Source organism: Castor canadensis, chromosome 8 (assembly GCF_047511655.1).
Source record: "Castor canadensis chromosome 8, mCasCan1.hap1v2, whole genome shotgun sequence".
Lineage (NCBI taxonomy): Eukaryota > Metazoa > Chordata > Mammalia > Rodentia > Castoridae > Castor > Castor canadensis.
This window is the reverse complement of record NC_133393.1, coordinates 16155510-16181957: the sequence shown is the minus strand read 5'-3', so window position 1 is coordinate 16181957 and position 26448 is coordinate 16155510. Positions and strand designations below refer to the sequence as shown.

The window sequence follows — 26448 nt, the reverse complement described above, 5'->3', positions numbered from 1 at the left end:
CAGCCTGGGCAAAAAGTTAGCAAGACCCTATCTCAATCAACAAAGGCAGGTATGGAGGCTGTCACCTGTAGTCCCCAGACCACTGCCCCCAAGGTGATGCTATCAGGAGGTGCGTCCTTTGGGAGGTGATGAATGAAACTAGTACCTTTATAAAGCAGACTCAAGAGACCCTCCCCTTGTCCCTTTCCATCAATCACCTGAGGTAGTAGTGTGAGAAAACATCTTCTCTGAGCAGGAAGTGGGCTCTCACTAGATAGCAACTCTGTCAGCCAGCACCTTACTGTATAAAAGTGTGAAGAGTATATTTCCATTATTTATGAATCGGCCATGCCATGGTATTTTGTGATAGCAGTTTGAAAAGACAAAGCCAGGCCTAGAATCTGGAATATAGAAACAGCTCTTAAAATTCAACTATCAAAAAACAATCTAATTTTTTTAATGGACACAGGACTGAAATAGATATTTTTTCAAAGAAAATAAACCAAGATGTGCCTCATAAACACAAAAAACAATATTCAGAATCTTTAGTCACTAGGGAAGTGCAACTCAAAACTGTAATGAGAAATCACTTCACACGTACTAGAATAGTTATAATTAAAAGGAAGAAAGAAGAGTTGACGAGGATGCGGGAGAAAAAATGGAATCCTTAAAACATGATTCGTAGCACTGTGAAATGGCATAGCACTATGGACAACATTTTAACATTTCCTCAAAAAACATTCTTTTTGTGTGTATTGGGGTTTGATTGCTGGGCCTCATGCTTGCTAGGCAGACGCTCTACTACTTGCACACTCTACCAGCCCCGTTTTAGTGTTGGGGTTTTTTTGAGATAGGGTCTCTGGAACTATTTGCCAGGTCTGGCTTTGTACTGCGATTCTCCTGATCTCTGCGTCTGAGTAGTAAGGATTACAGGCGTGAGCTACCAGCACCAGGATCCTTAAAAATGTAAACACGGGATTACCACACAACCAAGCAATTCTATTCCTAGGTACTATACCAAGAGAACCAAATACATGTTCACACAAAAACATCTGTATACATGTCCATAGAAGAATTACTCATAAAAGTAAAAAAGTGGGAAAAAACACACATGTCCATCAAGTGATAAATGAGTAAATGACGAATGGTATATAGACACAACAGAGTATTGTTTAATCTTTAAAAAATGACACTGATATGTGCTGCAAGAGGAACGAATCCTGCAAGCATTATGCTAAGCGAAAGAAGCCAATCACAGAAGTTTATCTGTGTATGATTCCGTTCATGTGAAATGTCCACAATAGGCAAATCCGTTCAAACAGAAGGGAGGGGAGAATGGGGAGTGATTATCTGGCTTCATTTGAGGATAATAAACATATTCTGGAATTAGTGATAAGGGTTGAATAATTTGCAAATGTATGAAAAGCCACTGAGTCATACACTTCAAAATAATAAGCTTTCTATTATGTGAATTTTATGTCAACTTTAAAAATATATATGGGATGCTTTAATATGATGGTGCATTTGAACTTTTCAGGACAGGATCTTTCCAAAAACGTGCATAATAAATATAGCATACAGGTGTCTCCAAACTGGCCTGTTAGACATACCCCTCTTGTCATTGGTTAAGGGGATGCTCATCTGCTCAGCAACGCTCTCCTATTGGTTGGACCTTGACATTGAGAGTCTGAATTTCACCAGGCACTGCCGCGGGGACAGGAGGGGGCGGGGTGCAAACCCTATGAGCTGGCTGGGCTTGTTCAATTATTTCTGTCTAGTAACAGGGCTGTGGTTGGCGGAGAAGGTCAGCAGTGGACATTACGAGGCTCTGGCTTGCAGACCGGCCTCTAACTCTTGTATGGCCTCCGACCAAGCTCCTCCTGGAGGGCGGTTTCTCCTGGGTAGAACGGAAAGAGGAACTCTGGGTTCATAGGTGTGGATGATTCAATGCCTGGTAAATACAAAGCTGAAGCCCTTCCCGCATAGCCTGCATACTCCTGTCCCCTCTGAAGCCAGGCCAGGTGGCTCTATTTTCTAGAAGACCCCCTCTTGTGGTTCCACCCCCCGAGCTACTGTGCTCTGCATCAGGTGTTCCCTGGGGCGGGGGAGGGCTGGTTGAGCTCAATACGAGGCTGTGTAACTGAACCTAACGGAAGCCCAGGGCCACAGGGAGGAGCGCGCTTCTGATTGGAGGAGGCGGAGGTGATAGGCGTGGTTGGTGGGTGTGGGGGAGGTGGGCGTGGCTAACAGCTATGTCAAAGCCGTTGGCAGTTATTTTAGGGAAGCATTTCCCAGACTTGCCATCCAGCTGGCTTCTAGGTGACTAGCTGGTTGGTGGGGACTCGCCCAGGAGGATCGGGACACTGAAGATGCAGAAAAGCCCCTGACGCCCGGGATGTGCTGACCAAGAAGTTTCTCGGAGGCGTCCATCTGGGGCCACTGTCCTAGGGTGCGAGCCCAAGGGGGTGACGCTGCTTCGAAGACGTTGGAGTCCTTACCCCACGGTCGGGCCTTGCCCCTCGGATATCTTCATGCCGCCCTCCTTTATTTCTGTATTTCTTCTCTAGTGGAAGGAGGACTACAACCTTGCAAGGAAGCTAGCTTTTTGCTTGCAGGGAGCAGGGATGCTGGACCAGCAGGTGCCTGGCGGAGCTGCCCATCCAGGCCTAGGTTCCCCAGTGTGGACAGGTGCTCTCCTCTTGGGTTCCCCTGCTCGGCTTCCTTCTAGTGGGATCGGTGGAGGTTTGGGTGTCAGGGGAGGAACTGCAGGTCAGAAGATCTCATTATCAAGACCAACAACTTCCCTCTAAGCTCTGTGGGGTCCCAGGAAACACCTTGCCCTCTGTGAACATGTCCTGAAAAGTCACAAATTCCTAGTGCTTGTCACAATAGGAGTGATTATGTCTTTCAGAAACAAATGACCTGCAATTACTTAGGGTGACTTTAACTTGTTTTCCTGCAGCTGCCTTTCTAAGTATCCTTTCTTTATATTTGTTTATTTTTCTTTCATAGGAATAGTCATCACCCAAAGAGCACCGAGACACAAACATCGGTTTGTTCACGCAGTCATTTTCTAGGAACTGGGAAGCCACCCTTCAAGAGGACCCACCCCAGCCAGCCCTTGTACAGTTCCTGGCTTTAACAATCCAGGAAAGACTGCTAGTGGGATCTGGGACTTTGGTTCCTTGCACCCACACTCTTTTCCCCCTTTAAAATATACAGAATTGTACTTTCTAGGAGGAAATTGGAGCTTGAGGTAGCAAAAGTCCAGTCCTCAGAGGTCAAGGTTCCCATGATTTATTAGTAGGGCTGACTGTGAGCTGGAACTCCTGCTGTGAGAGTTACCACCAGTAAAGAGGAAGTGGTCTCTTCCCTTCCCTTCCTCACTTTTCCTTTCCCTTTTTGTCTCAGAGCTTCTCTCTGACCTAAAAGCTTTCCCATTACCATCAACGTAGAAACTTGCTTCTTCACATGGGTATATTCTCCCTCTTCTGTGCATTACCTTGTTCCTCAAAACTACCCTTCCTCGAAGGAGGCATGTAGGACTTAATGGAGCCTGGTCAGCCACCCAGGCCCCAATAAAGTCTCTTGTACCTCAGAATGGGGTAGAAAAGCTTAATAAAGGCTTTATACCATGCTTTACTGCTTGAACTTGTGATTGGGGTAATGGATAGAAGTAAAGACTTGGGTTTTGCTTTTCCTTTCGATCCAAGCCGGGTGGATTTGTGTTTGTGACAGAGGGAGAGGGGCAGTTAGGAGGGCTGTTGTAGTGGACGGCCCTGGCACCCACCCCCCCCCATCTTCTCAGGTAGGAACCTGACACCAACTGATTTACTAAACACCTGACTGGGGTTTCTCTGCATTTATGTTGGGATATGGTGAGTTGATTTGGAAGGATGGGATGTGTAAAATAGTGATTCATAATGAGGCCCTGAAATTTTATTCATGTATTTTTCACTATATATTTATTCACTATTTTATGACTGTGTTCTTTGAGAACAAGTTTCTAGTGGAGAGCTAGTGTCCTCACTAAAGTGCAAAGACAGTGCTGGTGTCCCATTGCTTGCCTGTGTTCTGTGCACCTGGGAGGTGGTAGACAACTTACCTGCAGCTCACAATTGGTAGTGTCAGAGAAGAACATGAAACATTCACTTCCCAGGGCCTCTGAGTTTTCCAGTCCACCTCCCTCCCTTCCCCTTCTTGCTTTCCCTCCCTGACACAGAGACCAGAGCTGTGGGAACTATGTTCTGTAACAGGTCTGGAGATTTTTAAGTAGGAATGGTTGAGTCTGTATAAACCCAGAACCACAGTCATGAGGCTGTGAGTGTGCTGGAGCCAGGGCTCAGGAGAACCCTCTCATGTGTTCTCTTCCTTAGAGGAGTCATGAATTAAAACAGTGGAATCATCTGTAATTAGGACAATACTTCCTGGCAGGTATTATTTTGATGAGTGGAGGATGGCTTATTTGGAGACTTCTGATCTTTTCCAGGCCTAAGAGGCTGGGCCTAATCTGCATATAATGGTCATTAATGTCCTGTAACTTATAACAGTGTTACCATTAATTGTCATGAGTTGATGACATCTCAAATCCTAAGGCTTATTTGTGCAACTATATAGAGCTCTGTAATTTAAACATGGTAATCCTTTGAGCTAGATACCATACCCATTTTACACTTGAGGATTCGAGAAGCAGGGAGAAGATTCAAGTCCCTTGAAACAGGGTGGGGGGTTATGCAGGACCCTTGCCCTGTCTATGCTTCCTCAGGGTCTGTGACCTTACTCCTCCCCTATGTCCAATCCCTATTCTTCAGAAGCAACAAAAATCCACAGTGGCCTGGGAATTAGTTAATGCTGAATTTGTCAGGGCAAATTTTAAGTACTCTAAGAGCAGTCTTTTAGTTTTCACCTTCTGAGGCACTGGGACAGGCAAGGAGAGGTCATTAAGTATTTGCTCAATACACTTCTCCATGACTTCTGGTTTTGAATGTCAGCTCTTTCTTTTATTCTCATTGCTCACATGACTCCTAGAAAATTCACTGTAATTCTCATGTCCTTTGCTATTAGATAACTTAAGAGCAAACTTCAGCTATCCAGTCTTTTCTCTAAGTAGTGTATGCCTTTCAGCAGGCCACTTAACCTCTGGTTGAGAAGACTGGATGTCTAATCCTTATGTCACAGGCTTATGAGGAATAACACATATGAAAAATATGACATGATCACTGTGGTAAGTACCATGAATCCCCTCTTCCCTGTTTGGACAGACTGTTGTGTTCTGCTGAGGGCTTTCCTTATACATACATTCTGCTACACAGCCAAAAAAGGAGAGGTCTGTAGTCCTGTTCTTACAACTACTCCCTTGCTTGGCTGTTCAAGACCAATTCAGATTGCACAGCATTTCCTAATGACTCCTGCCTTTCTGTGCAAAAGCCTTCCTCCAAGGAGACTAGATAGATTGTCTAATGTATTCTGAAATAATCTGGAAGGCTGAGGGTTATCACCCCTAGCCATTCTCCACCCATTTAGTCTACAGCCATCCCCTCATGGAGGCAAGAGACAAGTAGATTCCATGAGGGGGGCTGTGTCCCAAAGCATCCAGTTGTCATAAATAAGTCATGGAGAACTGCTATTTCTTCCTGCACTAGGCCTTGACATGAAGGTGCAGACACAGCCAGGATTTCCCAATGTGCCTCTACTAGTATTTGGTGTGGGGAGGGGAGTTAGGAGTCTTTGCTTTCCCACAGGGAGGAATGAGAGCCTCAAAGCAAACAGGAAAATGAAACAAAACAAAAAAAAAACCCTTGAACATTGAAAATGGCCACAAGTCTTATGTTGACCCTACTTACCTTCTGGCTTCATTAGGTAGAGGCCTATAAGGACAGTCCAGAAAGAGTTCTCCCCCCAGCACTCTAGATCTCCCCTTTCTCTAGATATGGACAGGGGGTGAGCTAACCCTGATCCTGAACCCAGGATCCTCCCAAGAAACTCTTTTGATTCTGTCCCTCCCCCTACTTACCCTAGCCGGACCCCTTCTTTTCTGCTCAGACCACAATGGATGGTAGAATCTGACCCTCCCAGTCTGGTAGATTAGCTCTGGAGAGCTGAGAGAGCCTCTTGACCGTGGACAGTTCAGGCAGAGCTGTGCTGGTCAGCCCCAGGTTAACTCCCTAGAGTCCTGTGCCCTTTGTCTATCTCTCTGAAGCCTCTCCCAAGCCTGCCTCTCCTTCCTGCCTGTGAGGGTGCTTTTCCTCACGGCTTGTGGCTGCCTTCTCCCCCTCACCCTTGCTCTCCTCCCTCAGGGACAGCCAGCTATTGATGTAGTGGCTGAGTGTGGGGGTGTAAGTGATGGGAACTCCTGTTCTGGGGTCAGAAGATTTAGTGTGAGACCCACTTCTGCTTCAGAAGCTCTATAAGAGCTTGAATGCCCCACACATAAACAACTGATCATCAGTTTAGAAAATCTGTAAGATGTGGAAGGCAATAAACTGCAAATCAGAGTTTGGGGTAATGGGAAGAATGACAAGCTATGTGAAAACGCACTTTGGAACACTAGAATGCTGTGAAATCTCTGGCTCTGCTGCTGATTTTGTGCATTTCTATGTAAAAATGTTTTCAGATGTTTTTCTTCCCCACTATTCTGCAGGCAAGGCTGAATGCAGGCCAAAAAAGTCACCCCTGGAGTTAGGTGCTCTCAAGTCTCCTCCATCTTTAGTTTGGGGTAGAAAACAAAGGGAGCATCCTTGTTTTTGTTCCTCATGCCTAGAACAGATACCTGTTTTACATAAACTCAGGGAGAATGGAAAAGCTTGAGGCTCAGGAAACAAGTCCCCCAAAAAGTCTCGCCCTCTGCTTCCCTCACAGGTCAAGGTTGGGCTAACCTAAAGTGTTTTCACGATTCCTCAGAAGATGGAATTGCACCAGGACTCTTAAAAGACCAAGGAAGTATCTGGCTCCTCTGCTTTATAGCTGCTGACGTCCTCCCTTCATTCGGCCAGATCTCTGGGGTGTTTGGGCTAGAGAGGCCTGAGAGGCAAGGAGGCTGGTTACTGGACTGCCTATGGTCATCCCCCTATCAGCCAGAAGCTCTCCTCCTATGTCAAGTGGGAGAGTCTGGTCCACTTTCAGCCCTCTGAGCAGGGCTAATCTCTTGCTGGATGATCTCTTTGGCACCTGGCAGAGTCTTATCATCTTTGAAAAGTCTGCCAACCAAGGGTTGGATGGAAAGCCAGAGGAAGGCTGTGGTGAAAGAATATATGCTATTCCAGAGCCCTGGTTCTTAGGTGTTGGCCATTATGCTGGTCCTGGAACAGGGATAAGGGCTGAACAAGGATTGGGGAACTGATGGGTAAGGGGAAGAATTGCCATCCTTGCTTCTGTGGTGAGGTCTGGAGTTTTCCAGATCCTTCTAGCTGCTGTTGGGACTGTAAATCTCAGAAAATAAAGGTGTGTTGGGGCTGCTGAGGTTACAGGGTACTTTGTGCTCCTTCCTGGCCGTTTCTAAGTCATGGAGACCAGCACTAGTTTGGTAAGGGAATTGCAAACCCTCCAAGATTTCCAATCTGGACCCTGGCTCTATACCCAACTTCTAACAACACTTTTTTGACCGTCTATGTCTTTGGTTGCTGCTTTCTATCTGGGCTTTGGATTTCCCATGAAAGCAGGAATGATGAATTTGCAAGGGCTCAGAAGGAATCTGGAGCCATAACCACCAGGCCTTGATCTGACCTGAGCCCAGAAACCACTTCCAGCCTTGAGTGAAGGATAAGATTCCTTGTGCACTATTTTGTCGGTAATAATATTACTACGAAGTATTCATGGATATTGAGCAGGTCACTCAGTACCTATCAAGGGAGGCTCGAGTGAATGACTTCTGATAGCTTTTGCCAGCCCTGAGAGTCTGACATAGCTGACATTATCATTAATATGCTGTAATTATAATATTTCAATGTTGCAGGTCATTGATAATTATGATTGTTATCCCTTTGCCTTTCCAATTTGATTTGTGATCTATTACTGTGTAGCTCCACAGGTGTACTCAATGAAGTCAATACTTACCATTGATATTTTCCTGAAAAGGAAACTGAGACTAAGAAATAGGTTTTCAGCCAGCCCAGTTTCTCCCACGGAACAGTCCCTCCCCCCAGTAGCAGTCATGCTTGCCTTGGGTTAGTTACTCAGGTTCCTCCAGTTCTCTGCAGATGTCCTTCTGTCAGGCCACCTTTGTTCCTTCCACCCTGCCCCCTTTGAATGGCTTGGGACAGCTAGAGTTGCCACCTGATTTAGCCCTTGTTTGACCAGATACAGGATTCCAGTTCTGACTAGACCCCTGCTTCACCCAAGACCAGCCACTTCCCCAAGCCAGGTCTTCATTTTCTCTCTGTAAGACATATCAAGACTTTGGTACCTAAAAATCTAGCAAATTCTTCTAGACATAGATGTTAGATGTCATCTTGGGCTGTGTGGCTCTGGCCAATCCATCTGCCCATTTCTTCTTGGATAGTTATTTCCCCAGAATTGTAAGTTGTCTTGGAATGAGTGAAAACAACCCATGTTTGTATAACCAGCTTATGTCCCTGCCCCTTAGGGAACCATGTAAGGCCTTCAGGGGCTCAAACAGTGACTTTCAATTTTATTTCCCTCAATACTGGACTTAGCACATAGAGCAAAGAAAAAGCATGTTGAGTGAGATTTCTCCTCTTCTTTTTCTGCTGGGATCAGTCTCCTGAGAGTCAAGGGTCACATGCTGTGATTCAGGCCTGTGACCTGAAACCCAGAAAATCCTGCATTTCTAATCCCCTCTGCAGCTCCATGGGTAACTGCAGAGCAAATCCATGCATTGAGTTTTTACCTGCCTCATCCCTCACTAGCTGTGCAACCATGTATAACCCTACTCTGCCTTAGCCTCCCAACCCCTTCAGTGATGATAGTATTTCATTGTGTTCCTTTGATGATAAACTGAGATCATCTGTATAAAGCTCTGAGAAGTGTGTGGCACATAGGAAGCTCTCAATAAATGTCATCTGTGATTATCAACTTAATTTTGAAGTTCAATATCTGCCTTAAAAAATGACAACCTTATGTCCACCTAATGAAAGTTTAAGAAACTTTCCATAATTAGTCTGGGTAAGTAAGGCAACCAGGCCATCTTTTGTGGGCAGGCAGAACTGTGTCCTCAAGAAACCCCCACAGGCATGGGTAGGATGAGTATGACAGGGACCCAGGCAGGAGAGCTGCTGGATTAATGGGTGTAATTGAGGACTAAAATCCCTTCTTCTTGGCAATATTCCTCTCAAATGTTGAGCTGGATACCTGCTTGTTACCAGGATTGTCGAGTCTGTGTTGAGGGATCAGGTGTGGGGCTCTGAGATTTTGCTTTCTGAGAAAATGGGAACCATGCCAGCTAATAGGGGAAATCACAGTTTGGGGAACAGGGGATATCTTGGATGAAGTTTAGGGGATTCAAGGGAAAGAAAAGTCACCCTTGCAAAAGTAAATAAATGTTAGAGTTGCTGATGGGTATGACAGGAAGCACTGATGAACATGTAACAGAGGAGGTACAAAAGGAGAGGGGGCTTGTTTACCCTCAACTTGCCAGATAGACAGCCTGGACAAAGGGCCTGAGGCTGTGGGAGGTTGGCTGGTGAGCTGAGCTGCAGACCAGGTAGGTCTGGGGATCCTATAGAGGTGGGTGAAGCCCCAGCTCCAGCCCTCGTCAGTAGGGAACTGAACAGGACACACTGACATCTCAGAATGGATATCATGTGATCTTCTTTGCCCCAGCCCCAGCCCCAGCCCATCACCAGCGTGAGATGGTGGAGGACAGCACTGGCTCTGATTCACCAGCAACACTGTTGATATTGGGCTGCCAGATAAAGGGACCAGAAGATCAATGATCATAATAAGAAAAAGAACATAATCGGGGAAGAGCTTGCAATCTGGATCCACTTCCCCAGTCATGACAGAAAAAAGATCGCAGACATTATTCAAATTGAGAACAGGGACAAGATCATTGCCCCATCAGAAGATCCTGAATGGTTGATGGGGATTGCTGGAGGCAAAGGCTGGCTCCTGTCTTTGGTTTGGGGAAGCTGTGGGAAGGGAACCCAGGAAACTTGTTGTAAACGCAGTCCAGCTGGGATGTGGAGAGCCTTAATTAAGGTGATGGTAGCTAGAAACTACAGTCATAGTTTAAAGCCTGAAAGAACAAATAGATATTTTTAAACTGTGAAAGACAATGTTCCTTTTACCTGTTGGGAGAACTACTTGGATGGCTCTGGTTCTATCACGAAAAGGAAGAAACCTCAGGTATTTACCTGTGCTAATCTGTCTTGTCACAACAAATTCTTCCTGTTGCCAAATGCATGACCCAGAACTGCTGGGTGTGATATTTAAAGCATGTTCAGGTTTTGACTGTTGCAGGCCAACAGTCTTTTCTTTGGAGTAAGTCTGTCTTTTTTTATAGCTGCAGTTTGCAGAAATCCCAATGGCTGATAGCACAGAGGGAACCACACCCAGCTTGCTGACGCCCTGAGACCTTACTGAAAACATGTGGAGATCAGAAGACTTGACAATCTCAAGCTGTATGCATGGGAAATTGGTAACCCAGACTCAGGAGCGACAGTTCCTTTCTATGTCGGGAAGAGAAAACCTGACACAGTGACCTTCCTCTTGCCTGGCTGAAAATTAAATATGTATGTGTATGTGAGAGTGTGTGTGTGTGTGCCTATGATCTCTTGGCATTTCAACACTGTTATCATGGAAAAACTGGAGCCGGGTGCTGGTGGATCACACCTGTAATCTTAGCTACTCAGGAGACAGAGATCAGGAGAATTGAGGTTTGAAACCAACCCAGGCAAATACACGGAGACCCTATATTGAAAATCCCATCACAAAAAAGGGCTGGTGGAGTCACTCAAGGTGTAGGCCCTGAGTTCAAACCCCAGAACCACCAAAAAAAAAGAAAAAAGCTAAATATTTCCTCTGAGGGGAGACTGAGGGTGTGTCATTATCAAGAATAAGGGAAAGGGGGTTGAACTGCTTTGCTAGAAAATTTGGCTATTAGCTGGACTCCAATTGTCTCTGCCATCTTTCCTCTCACAAAGATGGAAAAGTTCAAGGCTTTCCACCTTAAGGAAAGAGGATCTGGGGTGGCAAGTGTCTTCCTGCTAGGGACAAGCATTTTAGAATAGGAGGAGGTAGGAAGATGATTTGGCCATAGGAGCAAGCTGGGGTGAGGCTTTTTATATTCAGGGGGAGAAGTTGCAGGTTCTCAGGGCAGATGAGACCAGATGTGGCTGAAGATGGAAGGCATACTAGCTTAGAGGCCTCCTAGAGGTCACCAAGCAGGGAGAAGAGCTAGGGTGATTCAGGCAAGGCAGTTTGAACCCTGGAAGAATCTGCCTGACCAGGGAAGGGAATGTGTTAGAAGCTAAGAAAGGCCAGAAAAGCCAGTGTGAGGTCAGAAAGAACCACTTAAACCAAAGGCTCAGGCCTGGAGTCAGCACTCTGAGGATTCTATCAGAACTTGTGATCAAACCAAGGCTCAAATTAGGCTAGGTTTGAGTTTAGTCAGTATCAAATACAATCTATAACAGGTTGAAAGGAGGAAGAAAAGATAAGGAGGCAGTGTGATGTCATGGCAGAGCTTTGTAGTCAGACTTACTGTGTGATCGGGGATAAATGACTTAACCCCTCTGAGTTCCAGCTGCTTCATTTACAAAATGGACCTAATAATATACCCATTGAAAGAAGGTAGAAAGGATCTAGAAAGAAATGGATGTAAAGCACCAAGAACAGTACCTGAAAACTGCAAGTAGTCAGTGTTTATGCCTTTCACCTTCTAAAACCTGAGCTTTTTAAGTTAACTACTATTAAGTTAACTATTTAAGTATGTCTAGAGCCATGCTGCCAGTACAGTGACCTGTCCTAGCTACATGTGACTCTCAAGCACTCTAAAGGTGGGAGGTGCTTTCTGTACGTGTATAATACACATCAGATTTCTAGAAGTTGGTACGAAAAGATTGTAAATTGTCTTTTTACTAATACTAAAGTGACTGCATATTGAAATAATACTTCAGCTATATTGAGTTAAGTAAAATATATTGCTAGCATTAATTGTACCGTTTCTTTATACTTTACTGTGGGCTACAAGAAAATCTAAAACTACAGTGTAGCTCATACTACATTCCTGTTGGGCAGTGCTGGCATAGACATGGCATAGACACAGGGATAGGAGGCTGCATTCTGAAAGCTAGTTTGCTTTTATACTTGGGTTTAGGTTTTGGTTTGTCTTTCCATGGTTCCCCAGTAAAAGACCCTTTTGAAAAAATGCCATCCTCCAAGGCCGGACCAAAATGGGAGTCAGGTACCTGTGTACTCCTGGTGGCTAGGTTCACTGGTGGGAACAGTTCAGGAAAAAGAAGGCTGGTATATTGGAGAATGGGGGATCCCCAGGTGGGATGGGGGACAGAGAACAGATGGGGACAGCTGGGGAAGGACAACTCCCTTCTCAGCCTGGAGCTTCACTGCACAGTCTTCTCCCTTTGTTCTGGAAAGACAGCCCCACCCCTATTTCAGAAGACTCCCCCACTTTACACATGAAGATGGCAGGTAGCAAGCTCTTGCCAGGCAGTAACAAACACAGGTGCGAGAGAAAGTGCACTTCAAAGTCATCTTTAGAAAACCTGGAGTTTCCAGAGAAATGAACAGCAGACATTCACAGACATAAGAATGGTCTTTTTTTTTAACTTCTCCCCCCACCCCCAGGAAGTATGTGGTGGTTTTCTTGAAAACCGTACATTTTCCTGTACTTTTTGAAGGAGAAGATTGGCATTTATATTCTGACCACAGGAACATTGCTTTCTCAAACTCCAAGTCAGAAACATGACAAACACAAGAGCAGGTACATATCATGTCACGACAGAGCTCAGAGCACTGACAAGGAGAAGAGACAGTGAGTTGGTTCCTCCCCTTCCACTGTCCACCACTTCCCCTCTGTGAGTCAGAGTTCAAAGGCAAAAAGGAAGGTGGTATTTGAAACCACTTCCACAATGGCTACATTTTGACAGAATGAATGGGAAAGATACAGAGAGAAGAGAGGAGAAAGGGGGAGGAAATGGAGAGAGGGAGAAATTTCCTTTCACCTCACCCAGGTCTGGGGCTGCTATGACAGGGAAGGATATTCTCTGGCACACTAGAACTGGCTTGGAAAATTATCCTGGAGTCATAGAAGACACTGGCCTGGTCTGTTAATGACCTTGTCAAAACCAGAAAAGGATGGGCAGGGAGGCAGAGAGTAACAGGAAGAAAAAGGAATGGAGACAGGAGAGTAGAGGGAAGGAAAGGAGAGGGAAAAGGAGCAGAGGGGAGTAGGAGAGGGAGGAAGGATGTGGACAAGGGATTTGGAGGCTCCTGGGCTGGAGCCAGAAGGCAAACCTGCAGAGGCAGTGCTGCCCTGCATTGTGCATTCCTGGGTAGAGTTGGGGACCAGTAGCTCAGCTCCAGGTTGGAGCCTATCAGAACTTTAAAGTCCAGAATGGTCTCACCTGTGTGCTTTGCAGGCTGAGTGGTTGCATGTGGAAGAAGAAAGAAGAAGAAGAGAGAGGTTAGCGGTATAGGGAGGAAGCTTAGGAGAGGAAAGAATGAGTTGGGAATTCCAAGGGAGGGAGAGGTGGTGTGTTGCCATGAGGAGAGACCTAGAAGGAAGAAGACAGAGACCAGGAACAACAGACAGGCAGGGAGTTGTCCAGCTTTGTCTAAAGCAATTTCCTCCTGGCTGTCTGGGACTGTTGAGTTAATCTCTGGATGGACAGGAGCTCATGTGCCCCTCATCATCTTGTAACCTACATCTATGGATTCTCCACAGGGAACCACAAGAAAGCAGCCCCCTTCCCACATCCCATCCTGAGTCACCTTATTTAGGAAAAGACATGCGACAGACTTTGGACACAGAACTGCCCTAGTCAGGGGGAAGACAGGGTCATGGATCCCACCCACCTCCCCCAGGAGGTAGGCAGCTTTGACCTGCTACTCTGGCTTGGTCACTAATGCACTATATGACCTTGAGCAAATTTCTTATGCCAAAGTCCACTGCCCTTCCATCACCCCATACTTTTGTCCCTAAGAGAAGCCCTCTTGGTCAGCACAAGCTCAAGGGGGCTTCCTATCCCAGCTTCCCCCTAAAGAGGCAAAACACCCAAAGCAACCCCAGAGTAAGAACCCTTCTGTCCTACAGCACAGAGCCCCTCATTGCCCCCACAGATGTCCTGGAGTTACCCTTCTTTCTGGCTTATGCTGCTGTGCTAGGCGTGGGTGTCATTTTGGAAAAGCAAAGGAAACTGGGTCAATTATCAGGTCACTCACACCTCCCAGATCGAGGTGTGGGGGTGGTTGGGAATAATGAGATCTCTGAGCAGGTGACACCACGGTCTTTCCCCCAAACAAGACTGGAGCCAGGGGCATTCCTGTGTCTTGTCAATTGGCAATCATCACCCACTACCAGGATTTCTGGGAACCCTCATCCACATGCACAGGAAATTCTGTTATCCATGAGAATGAAGAGGAAGAGTCTGGGAAATGAAAAAATTAAATTAAGAAATAAAACAACACCGGACCCATAAGCAATCCAAAGCTGCTTGCTTGTCGCTACATTGGTGATTAGAAAGGCAGAATGTCGCCTCTCCAAACACTCAGGGCTCAGTCCAACATTTGAGCGAGTCTGCTTTCCCTGAGCACACCCCGCTGGGTGGTGGGGACGGGCCTGGGAAGGTGACATGGGGTGGGTGGCTGGATGGGAGGGACAAGAGAGACGAAGCTGTCCCTGGATGTAAACATCACCATGGAAACTCCACAAAGACTTGCCATGAAGGTTCTTCCCCTTCCTCTCCACTCTCAGGGTGGGAGGGAGGGAGTTCTCCAGCTACACGGTGCTCTCCATCACCCACTCAGAGCTGCCAAATGTACCCCGGGCCCCCACCAGGTCACTCTCCTCAAAGGGCAGGAGCATGCCATTGACAGAGAGGCTGCGCTTCGTCCAGATGTTCGAGACCCTCCGAGGAGGGCTGTAGCCCCCAGAGGCAACCCCACCAGTTGCTGCAGCTGCAGCCGCAAAGTCCCCCATGTCAAAGGAGTGGCTACGTTTGGCCTTGCCCTCCAGGGGTAAGGGGAGCAGGCTCCTGGTGCGGGCAGCCGGGGGCCCCAGCAGTGGCTCTCTGTCTGAGTGGTGGCCCCTGGCTGAAGTCCCTGACCCTCTCCCCGCTGGAGTCCTGCTGCTCAGCAGCTCCTCCTTCCTCTGACTCTTGAGGTCCAGGGAAGCAAAGGCTCCCATCAGGCGGTCAAGGTTGGGCTTGGGGTGAGGGGCAGGGGGTGGGAGTCTCCAGGGACCCCGTCCCAGCCCTGCAGCCTCCCCACTGCCCAGCGAGCTGGAGGAAGAAGAGTCACTTGCTCGGACCAGGCTGGCAGTGAAGTCCAGGAGCTCATTTCGCACTACCACCTTGGGTGGTGCTGGTGGGGGTTGCCCGCTAGGAGCACTGCTCAGAGGTGGAGGCTGGGCCCCATTGGTCTGTGAGTACATATTGCTGACAGCAGCCGTTGCCATCTTGCTGGGGACCTCATGGTTGCAGACCTTGTAGCGTACCATGAGGATGACGATGAAGACCAGCAGCGTGGCCACAATGATGCCCCCGATGACCAAGATCATGGTGCCGCCCAGGATCTGGCTGTGCATCGACTGGCACTGCGGGTAGTCAGCCTTGGTGAAGAACTGAGCGCAGCCCACGATGTTGGTGGCTGTGAGCGTTGTGGCTGTGTCGTCCCACATAGCCAGCACACACAAGTCATAGCCGGTCCCTGATACAAGGTTGTTGACCACGAAAGCCTTATTGGAGGCTGGGATCATCCTGGGGAGGGAGGTAGACACAGAGGATAGAGGATGGGTGGTGGTAGGCAGGGGACAAAGGGACAGAGGCAGAAATAGAGCAATGAGAGGGAGGATAGACAGAGGCATGCGGGGACACAGATTGAGAATGGACCAGAGCAAAAGAAAGCCATAGAGAGATGCAGAGACAGGAAAAGGGAGAGATGAAGAGGAGGGAGAGGAAGGGGCAGGTAGGTGACAGGAGTAGAGCATAGAAAATAGTGAAAATGATGAAGATGTGAGGAGAGAGAGCCAGGTAAAGGTTGGGATGGAAGGGAAAGTGAGAGAGATTCAGGCAGGGAGTGTCACAAAGATGGGGAGGCAGAGGGGCCATGTCAGAGGTCAGATGAAGGAAATGTGCAGAGGATGTTGAAAGGAACGCAATGAATTTGAAGGTGAGAAGGACAAAGGGCAGTTGGAGGCAGAGACAAGGGGAGGTGTTTAGAAGCACAGGTACAGAAAAGAGGAGAAACCCAGCAGAGTTCAGCAAGAGCACACAGGGAGGAGCAAAAGGAGACACAAGAGACAGAGAGGTTAGAGGCAGGAAGATTCAGGATTAAACAGAGGTGTGCCCACCCCTTCCCTGATATCTGCCACCCCCCCCCCCCCGAGACATACCCAATCCCACTGTTGGTCCTCTGAGAATCCTCAGAGCCACCATCCACATCTTTCTGGGTCCCATGCTATGAAGAGTCAGAGCTGAGGTCCTGAGTAGCTACCCCTGTCACCTGACTCAGGAGGGGCACTGGCTGCTGCAGGTTGTGGAATGTCTAAGCAGGACAGGACAGCCGGTGGTGAGCAGGCATGCCATTCAGAGCAAAGACAGTGCCTGTTGAAGTCTGGAGAGCAGCCCTGCATCCCAGGGGGATGGGCAAACCCCTCATCACAGTCACAGCAGGCCAGCTCATCCAAGAGGTCTGGGGAAGAGTTTCCTAGTCAGAAAAGCCTTTCCTCGTTCCTCTACCTTCCAGGAGAGTCTGGTGGACAGTGGTTCACCAGAGCTTGTACACCACAGCACGGGCAGGACCTCTCCTGTGTGGACCTTCTGGAAGTCTGCACATGAATCCTGATCTTTAAGATCTTTGTCAAGGTATCATGCTTCATATACAGAGATGGTACCTGGGTTGGTCCCATAGATCTCCTACAGAAATACCTGCCTCAGCCTCTCAACTCCCCCCAGAGCTCCCATTTTCCTATCCCTACTACTTGAAAATGAAAGGCTCCATCAGTTCCCATCAGCCCCTTGAACCCAGAATCAGGCAACTTAATTGAGATCTCAAATACGAAATACCAAAGCCTGAAGATTTCCACCTGGGAACTGTACAGAGGAGGGAACTGACAAATATTGACGTACCATCAGTGTGCAGCTCTGAAGGTTGATGCTGCCCTCCTCACCTTTGGGGAGCCCCTCTGAAGGGGATGCCCCAAGCCCCACCCCTACCTCACAGAGCTTGGGGTAGAAGAGGCCAGAGCAGGAGATGCAGGAGTGGTTGTAGCAAGAGCCCTGCAGGCAACCCCTTCGGTCTAGCCAGGACTTTACATACTTAGTTTTGCCTGGGTATCATGGCTGTCCTTTCACAGGGAAGGAATGGCTGAGACTCAGGCTAAGTGGGGCTTCAATACTTGCTTTTTGATCTGTCTGGGTTTATTCCCCATTGTGAAACAGACATGGGGACATGTTTCCACATTTCAGTGAAAAGTCCTCTTTGGCCTGCAGCTGGTTGGCTACCCCATCCATGGAGCAGTGCTCAGAGCACATTGTGACTCACCAGTAGGGTCCCTGGGCTGCTAAGCCATCTGCTGGGCAAGGTTCAAGGAGCCTGGTGCAGCCAGTGCTGCATGGAAGATGGAGTTAGCCAAGGCCAAGTTCCTTTTACCCAGGACCAATGATGCCAGTTGGAGTGTCAGCAGCTAAGTAGGCCCAGAGCAGGGCAGCATTAGGAACAAACCCCTGGCAGCTGTGTGTCAGGCTGTCTTCTGTGCCCAACATCTGTCCACTCAGCTTTCTATGTGGCCACTCCATGATCCTTATTTCACAGATAGGAAGGCAGAGGTGGGAAGGAAAGACGATATGGCAGAGCTGGGACTCAACAGCAGGCCACCCAGCAGCATCTGCAGCGAACCCTGGACTCTACCACCTCGGTGGCTCCTGGGTAATGTGAGTGCACAGCTGTGTGAGGAGAGGACACCTGCTATGGGACATGACTATCCACATTCCACTCCTTCACTTTACCCTTTCAGCAGTCTCAGGACATAGGAGCTGGACCATGAGGCCAGAAATCACCTTCATGTTTAGCTGCCTTCTCCTGGAAAGCAGACACTTCTATTAGTAATAACAATAACAATGACAAAAGACAAAGAATAGCAACAGGAGGCTCTGCTCTGTGCCAGACACTACCTTCAGCTTTAAAGGGGATTAAAATTTATTTCAGCTTCCCAACAATTGTTTTGAGGTAATTACAATTACTGCCACCTCCACTTTACAGATAAGAAACTGAGGCACAGAAAGGTTAAGCTGCCTCCCTGGAGGTGACTTTGTGTGTGGCCCTGCCTGGCTTTTCTCTCTCTGTGTCTCCACTTGCTTCCCAAATCAGCAAAATCATAGTTCTGTGAGGCCACGAGTGGGCTGTGATGTTCATGGAGGTACCAGAGAGCCAGGCTGGTCCCTGGAAGACACTGGCACCAGCAATGAAGATCAGGCTTGAGAAAGATCCACACTGTATCTGGCCCACCAGAAACAGGCCAAAGAACAAGCCTGCATCCCAGAATGAAGAGCAAGAAGATAGCCTCTGGCTCCTCTACCCTATGACCTCGTACATGTGTGGTCTTAGGAGATAAGAAGTGGGGCAAATTGGACTGGTATGTAGCTCAGTGTTAGCATTCTTGCCTAGTATTCATAGTCAACCATATTCTTGTGGTTTCAATTCCAGCACCACAAGAAAGCAAAAGAGGAAGGAGAAGAAGAATGAGACAGTCCATGTTCTTCAGCTGGGTTCCAAATCCAGGCTGCCAATCCCATTTTCATCCTCCCACCTCCACACCCTCTAACTTTGGTGCTTAGGCAGGAAAACATCCCAGAATCAGTCAGGCCCTGTAGGGAAAGTAGGCACAGTTTGGAGGAATAAGTAAAGACTATATTTACAAAAGGACTAATTGCAGAGGTAGGCAGGGCATGGGAGATCACAAGGGAATAGGGAGTCACCCAAGTCCAATAGCAACTGAGATGTCACATGCCCTCCTGCTGCCCAGGAAGGAGAAAGAACCATTGTAGGTCAGTCCTCTCATAATGTGGTCCACAAATGGATGCTAGTCCATGAACTGTTTCTGCTCCATGGTCAGACCACACAGAAATTGAGAGCAAGCGTTAAAGTTTTACAGCTATTTGGCATTGGGTTGACACATTCAAAAGCATAATTTATTTCTATTACATTCTTACAAAAGCATGGATCTGCAGCAGATTGGGCAGAAATAAAGCTTGTGCTTCCCAGGGAATGGCTTGAAGCCAGGCTGGAGCAGGGTTTCTCAGCCTCGGCACCATGAACCATTGGCCTGGTTAAGTCTTGGTTATGGGGCTGCCTTCTCTCTTCAGGTGTTTGGTAGTAACCCTGGTCTCCACCTCCTAGGTGCCAGAACACATTCCCAGTGGGAATAACCAAAAATGTTTCCAAACATTCCTGAATGTCTCCTGGGCTCAAAATCACCCCTCATTAAAACATAATGGCCTAGAGGATTTGGTTAAAGGGGACAGGGCAACCTCACCAGGCATGGACCAGATGACTAAGTAGTCAACCTCCCAGTGTCCTGCCCCAGCCTTCTGCTGCTATTCTCCATGGAGAACCAAACCAAGAAGAGTCCATGGTCACTCTGGTCAGTATTCCAGGGCAGAAAGCAAAGTAAAGGAGGGGCGGTGGACCCAGGGGCACAGCCAGCATGCTCCAGCCCTGTCTGTGAAAAAAACAATTTCCTGAAGTCCTGAAGCATTTCTTTCCATCATATAAACTAGTGACATCTCTGTTAACAGAATGCATGAATTGCTATTTTAAGTTAAGTTGCTCCAACGTGTTAAATTTAATTAAGCTCACACACTCTAAAACACAATTTGAAACTGCAACCCCAGCACTTACCCAAGAAAAACAAAACAGGCCTAAGTGGCTGCTTTGAGTCTTTCTTTTCTTTCTGTCTCTCTTTCTCTGACTCTCTCTGACTCTGTCTCTAGCTATCTCTGTCTCTGTCTTTGCCTCTGTCTCTGTCTCTCTCTCCTCCCATGGCAAACAAATCCACAGAGCTTTAAGAATTCACAGAGCATCCCAGTCAACCTATGGTTTGCTCCCAAATCCATTTTTCTCCTTTCTTCTGCCCCACTCTGCATGGTAGAGAACTACATGTCCCAGGCTTCCTTGCTGCTCCCAGAATTCTGTGCTTTCAGGCTGCCAGGTAGAGTTGGCCAATGCAAGCAGAGGAGGGTAGGAAGAGGTGAAAAGCCAGATGCAGCACAGGACTTCCTCTTTAAGTGGTTTCTCCCTGTCAGCCTGAGTCCTCTTTGATCCTAGCTCCTGGGTGTCAGTTCCCGCCACACAGATTTGGATCTCAGTCCTGGTCATGTCATCTCTCACTGTGTTTCCAGCCTTGGATGGGGGTGGGGAGTGGCTTCCCAGGGCTGCTGCTTCTGTGAGGCTCATTATCGCCTGGTTGACCCTTAGTAACTCCATCCTGTACTGAATCCCCTTTGGAAAGACCTAAAATATTCTTTCTTTTTCTGACTAAATCCCAAATGACACAGGGATATAAACTTTACATTGATAAGGATACGCTATTAACATCATTTTCTCTTGTACTTTGGGGTCAGATATCATTCCTCCATGCCAGCAATTCACACCCAGCTAAACCTAATGGAATTCCAATGGGGAGCACTTCACCACCCTCCTGAACCACTCATCACGCCTCAAAAAATCCAACTTGATCCCACTGCCTAGGGCAGCCCTTCTTCCTAGACACTTCATCTCTTTCTCCACCTAAGGACCTCCATCCTTTGAGGCCTAACTCAGAGACCATCTTTGACTCAACCAGAGTGTGTTCTGACCTCTCTTCTCCCTTTACCCTCCTTTCTCTGCTAAGCTCTTCCTTCTGGGGACTGTTTGTCCATGCCTGTCTCTCCCTTGAGGATGTGCAAAATCCTGTCCCATTTTGTACCTCCTTTTCTGGAACCAATGCTGTGCCGATGTTGCACTGTGAGTGAAGGTGTCCTTGTTAGATGTTGGAGACTAAAGTAGTGTGGAAAGACTTATTTAAATGGTTAGTGGTGAGATCTGAGACCCTGGCTGAGCCTGAAGAGATGGGGGACCAGAGAGGTGCTTTTGTGTATCCTGGAGGCTAACTGCTAGAGTTCCTGAAGACCTTTCATGGATGTGCAAGTGTAGGCTTGGGGTATGTGAAACAAATGTGGGGCATATCTGTGTCTAAGAAATAACATTTGTGAGTGTGCGTGTAGTTAGAGAGAATTATCAGTGCAAGTTGTAGAGGCCCTATACTGGTTTCTGGTGCCAAGTGCTAGCCTTGTCCACATACACAAGGAGGCTCCTAGCTACTCTTTAGAACAGGATTATCCAGGAGCAGGTGTGAGACACTGAGGGTTCCAAGCACCAGGCCTCTTATCACATTGCAAGCTAGGCCTCAGGACCTGGTCCTGGCTTTCTTCCTGCTCTACAGACTCCTTCCTTACTGAGAATATGGGGTTTCCCCAAGTACCCAAGGCACTGCCTTATTCACAGTGACTTTGCCATATCAGTGAGTAACAGAGCTGTGTTCCTTTCAATGGGACTGGGATTCTGAGGCAGAGCATGTGGACTGAGTTGATCCCTATACAGGGAACAAGGTTTGGTCCATGGTGAGTGCTCAGTTGATACTAGTGATTGCAAACAAGGGAGCTGTCCCATCCCAATGAGGATAGAGAAATGAAGGCAGCCATCAGGTAGATACCAGCTAGCCAGGGAGATTTATACACAGCCTAGCCCAGGCGGCAAGTGACTGAGGCCTGATTCTGTCTGGTGCAGGTCCTGGGCCTCGCTTACAATGAGGTATAATTGATCTGACATCTTATTGGGCAAGCCCTTTTCAGCTACTCCAAGAGACAAAGGGCAGCTATTATCACCACTGACATCACCATCATCATAATCATAAGTAAGAGAGCGAGAGACAGATAGGCACACTCTCCATGGACTCACTACATGGCTACTGGCTCTTTCTAATTCTTCCTCTTTCATCTTCCTCCATCCACAGACTGCAGGAACTGAAGAGTGAGAGGGGCCCTGACAGCCATCCCATTCACCAGTCCCTCCAGCAAAGCTCATCTGCTCCTGCACTGCCAGCAACCTGCCACCCCTGTGACAGCCCATCCAGCTCCCCAGTTCTGGGGATTCCCAGCTAGCTCTCACTGGACTGAAATATGGAAGCTATGAGAGGACTTTTATCCAGTGTCCTAATGCAGTCCCATGGGGCCTCCCAGAACAGCCTGTGTCTCTTTCACACAGGGTGGTGCTTCCTAAATTGTGAAGTGGCTCTCTCAGATCATCTTGAGCTCTTGCTTTTCCAAAATTAATATTTCCATGTCTTTCAACCATTTTCTAGGAATACACTTTTTCTTTGATCATGTGCAATTTGTCTTTGGCCCTCTTTTCTGGGGGTCTGAGCAGCACAGAACAGAGTCAGACCACACACTCCCTCAATAGCACATAACATGCCTCATGAGCACACCCTTTCCAAGGGGCAAACGGGATTCTCCAGAAGCCACCTCCCACCTGTCAGTGGCTCACTGTCCATGGAAACACCTGTGATTCCCCAGTGCTGCTCTGAAGCCACCTTGCTCCCATTTTGTTCTCTTTAAGAAGGATTTCTGTCACTGAAGCCTGAGTCCCCAGGACCAGCCCCCTAGCCCACACAAAGCCTCCGTCTGTCTGTCTTTCAGTGATGATGATAATGATAGCTGCCATTTTTTTCCTGGAATAGCTGAGAAGAGCTTGCTCTACAGGAAGGTGTCAGATAAATTATACCTGGTTGCAAACACAGAAGTGTGAAAAATGAGGATTCCCCACCAGCTGTGTCCAAGACAACTGGCTGGCACCAAGTCAACCTTGCCTAGTGATGAACCTGATTGGATAATTTGCTCCACTGGCAGACCCATAATTACATGGGGGGGTGGCACCCAGGGGCAAAGCCAGTGCCAGCCTCCTGAAAAACAGTGTCATAGTGCTTGCTTCAGCAGCCTTTTTAGGCAACTGGAACCACATAGAGATTTGCATATACATTTGTGAAGCAGTCCCCATTTTTATGCAGTTCTGATACATGCTACAATGTGAATAAACTTAGAAGACATTGGGTGCAAATAGACAGTGCTGTGTGATTCCACTTACATGAAAGACCCAGAGCAGTCAAATTCCTAGAGACAGAAAGGGAAAGTGTAGTTTCTGGGAGCTTCAGGGAGAGGGAATGAGAATTGTTGATGGCAAAACACACAACAACATGAACAGATTCAATGCCACTGAATTGTATGCTTAAAAGTGATGAAAACAATAAATGTTATATATGTTTTACCACCATAAAAATGGCCAGAAGAGAATGCTATCACAAAGTAAGTTCTGCCAGGTGGGCAGGTAGAAAACAGGTTGGAAATAGATTTGTCAGTTTGAAAATGCTAAGGTGGCAGTTGCCACAGCAGGATTTCGTAGTTCTGTCACCCATGGGTTCATTGGGACAGCAGGCAGCGTTTGAGGAGGGACCTGAGAGGGTAGAAGGGCCATCTGGTTGTACTTTTCCATGTGTACTGAGAGTTGAAGGTGAAGACTGTTCCAGAAGGAATATGGCATGAATGAAAGACCTGGGGAAGTTGCTGAAGTCAGTAACTGGGCCTGAGTTCTAATCCTACTCCCTCACTGAGGTGCTCTGCTCTAGGCAGAAGATGTAATCCTCATTGCCAGAGATTAGTAGGAAGACTGTAGCAGCTTCTTAGGAATATTGTTGGGATTTGATGAGGGAAAGTACATAGAATGCCTGGGACAGTGCCTAGCAATAAACCAGTTTACACACTAGGCTTTTCTCAGGGACAGTTGTGAAGTACATAGTGACCTTTGTCTTCTTCTACTTACACTGATATAACAGAATACTCAGGCTGGGTAATTTACTTATAAAATCCAGAAATTTAGTTTTTCTTTCTGTTCTGGAGACTGTGTCCGCACATGGCAGCAGGAGCAAAAGCAAAATAAAAAGAGAGCTCTTCTTTCAATCTTGAGGCCTAATGAAGTCACCCACTTCATGACTCAGTCACCTCTTAGAGGCCCCTCTTAATACTATTACTTTTGGGACGAGGCTTTCACCCATGTCTTTTGGAAGGGACACACATATTCAAACTATAGCACTCTTAATAAAACAAATTAGGGCAGAATAAAGTTTATGGTCCTTTCATGGATGGTGTGAGGTCTCTGTTGTCTTCCCCTCATTTATAATCCTCTCCCTCTGTCAGATCAGAAGCCTTGAAGAAGGAAATTGTATCTATACCCAGGTTGAGTTTGTGCCATGGTGGAGAAAGCCTACTGTGCCACATGGGGTGAGTCACTTCACATTTCTGAGCCTCACTGTTTTCTCACCAGCAAAATGGGCTCATAACACAGATCATACGATGTCTTGTGAAAATTAACTACACTGCTTAGTACTGAGTACAGTGCCCACAATATGTTTGTGCAATAAAATGACAGCCATGATGAGGTTGGGACTTGGTGTCAGAAGATCAGGTTTAAATTCAGCCCCACAGTCTGCTAGCTGAGCAACCTTGGGCAAGGAGCAATCACTCCTGAATCTCAGCCTCCTCATCTGTCACACACAATGCTGGGAAACCTTACACAGAATTCTGTGTCTACTTGGCCACAGTCTGCAAGTGGCAAAGCATTCACAAACATGAGCTGTCACTTTTTATAATGAGGACACTCAGCATGAATGAGCAATGGAGATGCTGACTGGCACTTCCTTGGGGGCTGCTCCAAACTGTGTGCCTGGGGGTGGACTCTGTGATGAGTGGCCTGAAGGACATCAGCTTGCTGGGTTGCTGCATCATTCTGCCTGCTGCCTCACTCTGTGGAGAAATGCCCTTCCCACTAGGTGGTCAGGAGAGTCCTGCTTAGCACTTCTCTGGGCTGAGTTTCTGCTGACCCTCCCAGATGTTCTTGCCTCTAACAAGCAGGCCAGCCAGGAAGGGAGAATGGCTGGGGAGACAAATGACCTGAGGGAGACCCCAGGAGAGAAGCAGGGATGCTGCTCTGTCCAGCCAAGGGGAAGCTGTGACAAAACTCAAACCCCAGGGCATGTGGGAGGGAGGATGGGTCAGCAGAGCTGTGCCCATCCATCAGACAACCCCATATTCAGATTGGGTAGATGAGGCTCTAACTACAGCTTCTCTCATGACTGTGTACAACTCAGGGTAAGTTAATTCCCTTCTCTCTTCTTCAGTACCCTCTTCAGACATTCTAGAATTCCACAAGAGCATTACCTAAAGTGGGGAGGGACAGGAGAAGCACAGGCAGATCACAGCACACAGGTACCAAAGAAGCCTGGGTTCTTGGCTCAAAACCTGACTCCACAACTAACTGACCACATCTTTACCCCATTATTACTTAATTTCCCAGAGCTTTGGTTCTTGTCTGTAAAAAGAGTTTGCAATCTAACTTGCAGTCATGTGAGAACCAGGATCAATGTACGCAAAGCACCGATACATACAACCATTCATGTATGCATGTGGTAAATGCCTTTCTTCTTTATCGTCTATCGCTGATAGATTGAATGATCAATCTATCTACCTATTCATACATTTATAGACAACACTGATGCTACCCCACCCCACCTCCCTTCCTCCTAACAGGAGCCCTCACAGTGGCAGAAGTGAACCACTGGGCCACAGGGAGTCTTGGGGACAAGTCTGCAGGCTGAATGGGAAGACGAGCCTCATCATGGATTGAAACATTAGGCAGAGTGTCAAGAGGCTGGTGCAGGCTGCCCTGGTGGTGCACCATCCTGGTTTTGATTGGGAATAAATAAAAGTAGCAGAGTTATTATCCATCCTCCCCAGCCAGCTCCCATGGGGACAATAAGTACAGAACAGAGCTGCTGAATCACAGCAGTGTCCCTAGAGGATGCCATGTAGGCCTGACATCTTTTAGTAAGGAACTAAATCATGTGTAAAAAGTCACAGAGTTGCTCTTGTTAGGAACTTTCTGGGGGTCTCTCCAGCACTGTTAATTGAGGTGTGTGGGCAACTTGATTCCCTAACTGACAGCTTGTCAGACCCTTCACTGATTCTCCACTGCCTTGTGTGGAAGACTATCAGGCAAGCAGACAGCCAGACAGCCCTCATGCCACTGCTTTGAGCACTCCACTAAAACTTTGAGGAAGCTACATGGCAACCAAGACTGCCTTCTGCCAAAGCACGACTCTGGCTTGAGAAGGCACTGCCATGTGTGTTCCACACAGCTCGCCTGAACTTCTTGCCATCATAAGCCTCAGTGAGCTCCAGATGACCC

General features: G+C 47.5%; 1 protein-coding gene and 1 long non-coding RNA gene across 2 annotated transcripts in view; one reads left to right on the top strand and one right to left on the bottom strand.

Moving 5' to 3' along the window:
• Positions 1-2203: 2203 nt before the first annotated feature.
• Positions 2204-3616, top strand: LOC141425634 (uncharacterized). The gene is made up of 2 exons (XR_012450647.1): positions 2204-2667; positions 2992-3616. It is a non-coding gene; the product is annotated as an uncharacterized lncRNA (long non-coding RNA).
• Positions 3617-14544: 10928 nt separating this feature from the next.
• The window catches only part of Lrfn2 (leucine rich repeat and fibronectin type III domain containing 2), a 156821-nt gene continuing 144917 nt past the window's right edge, over positions 14545-26448 (bottom strand). The window contains exon 3 of the mRNA XM_074082252.1: positions 14545-15872. Within this exon, the coding sequence (XP_073938353.1) occupies positions 14894-15872 (979 nt within the window). The 3' untranslated portion in view covers positions 14545-14893. The remainder of the gene's footprint in view (positions 15873-26448) is intronic.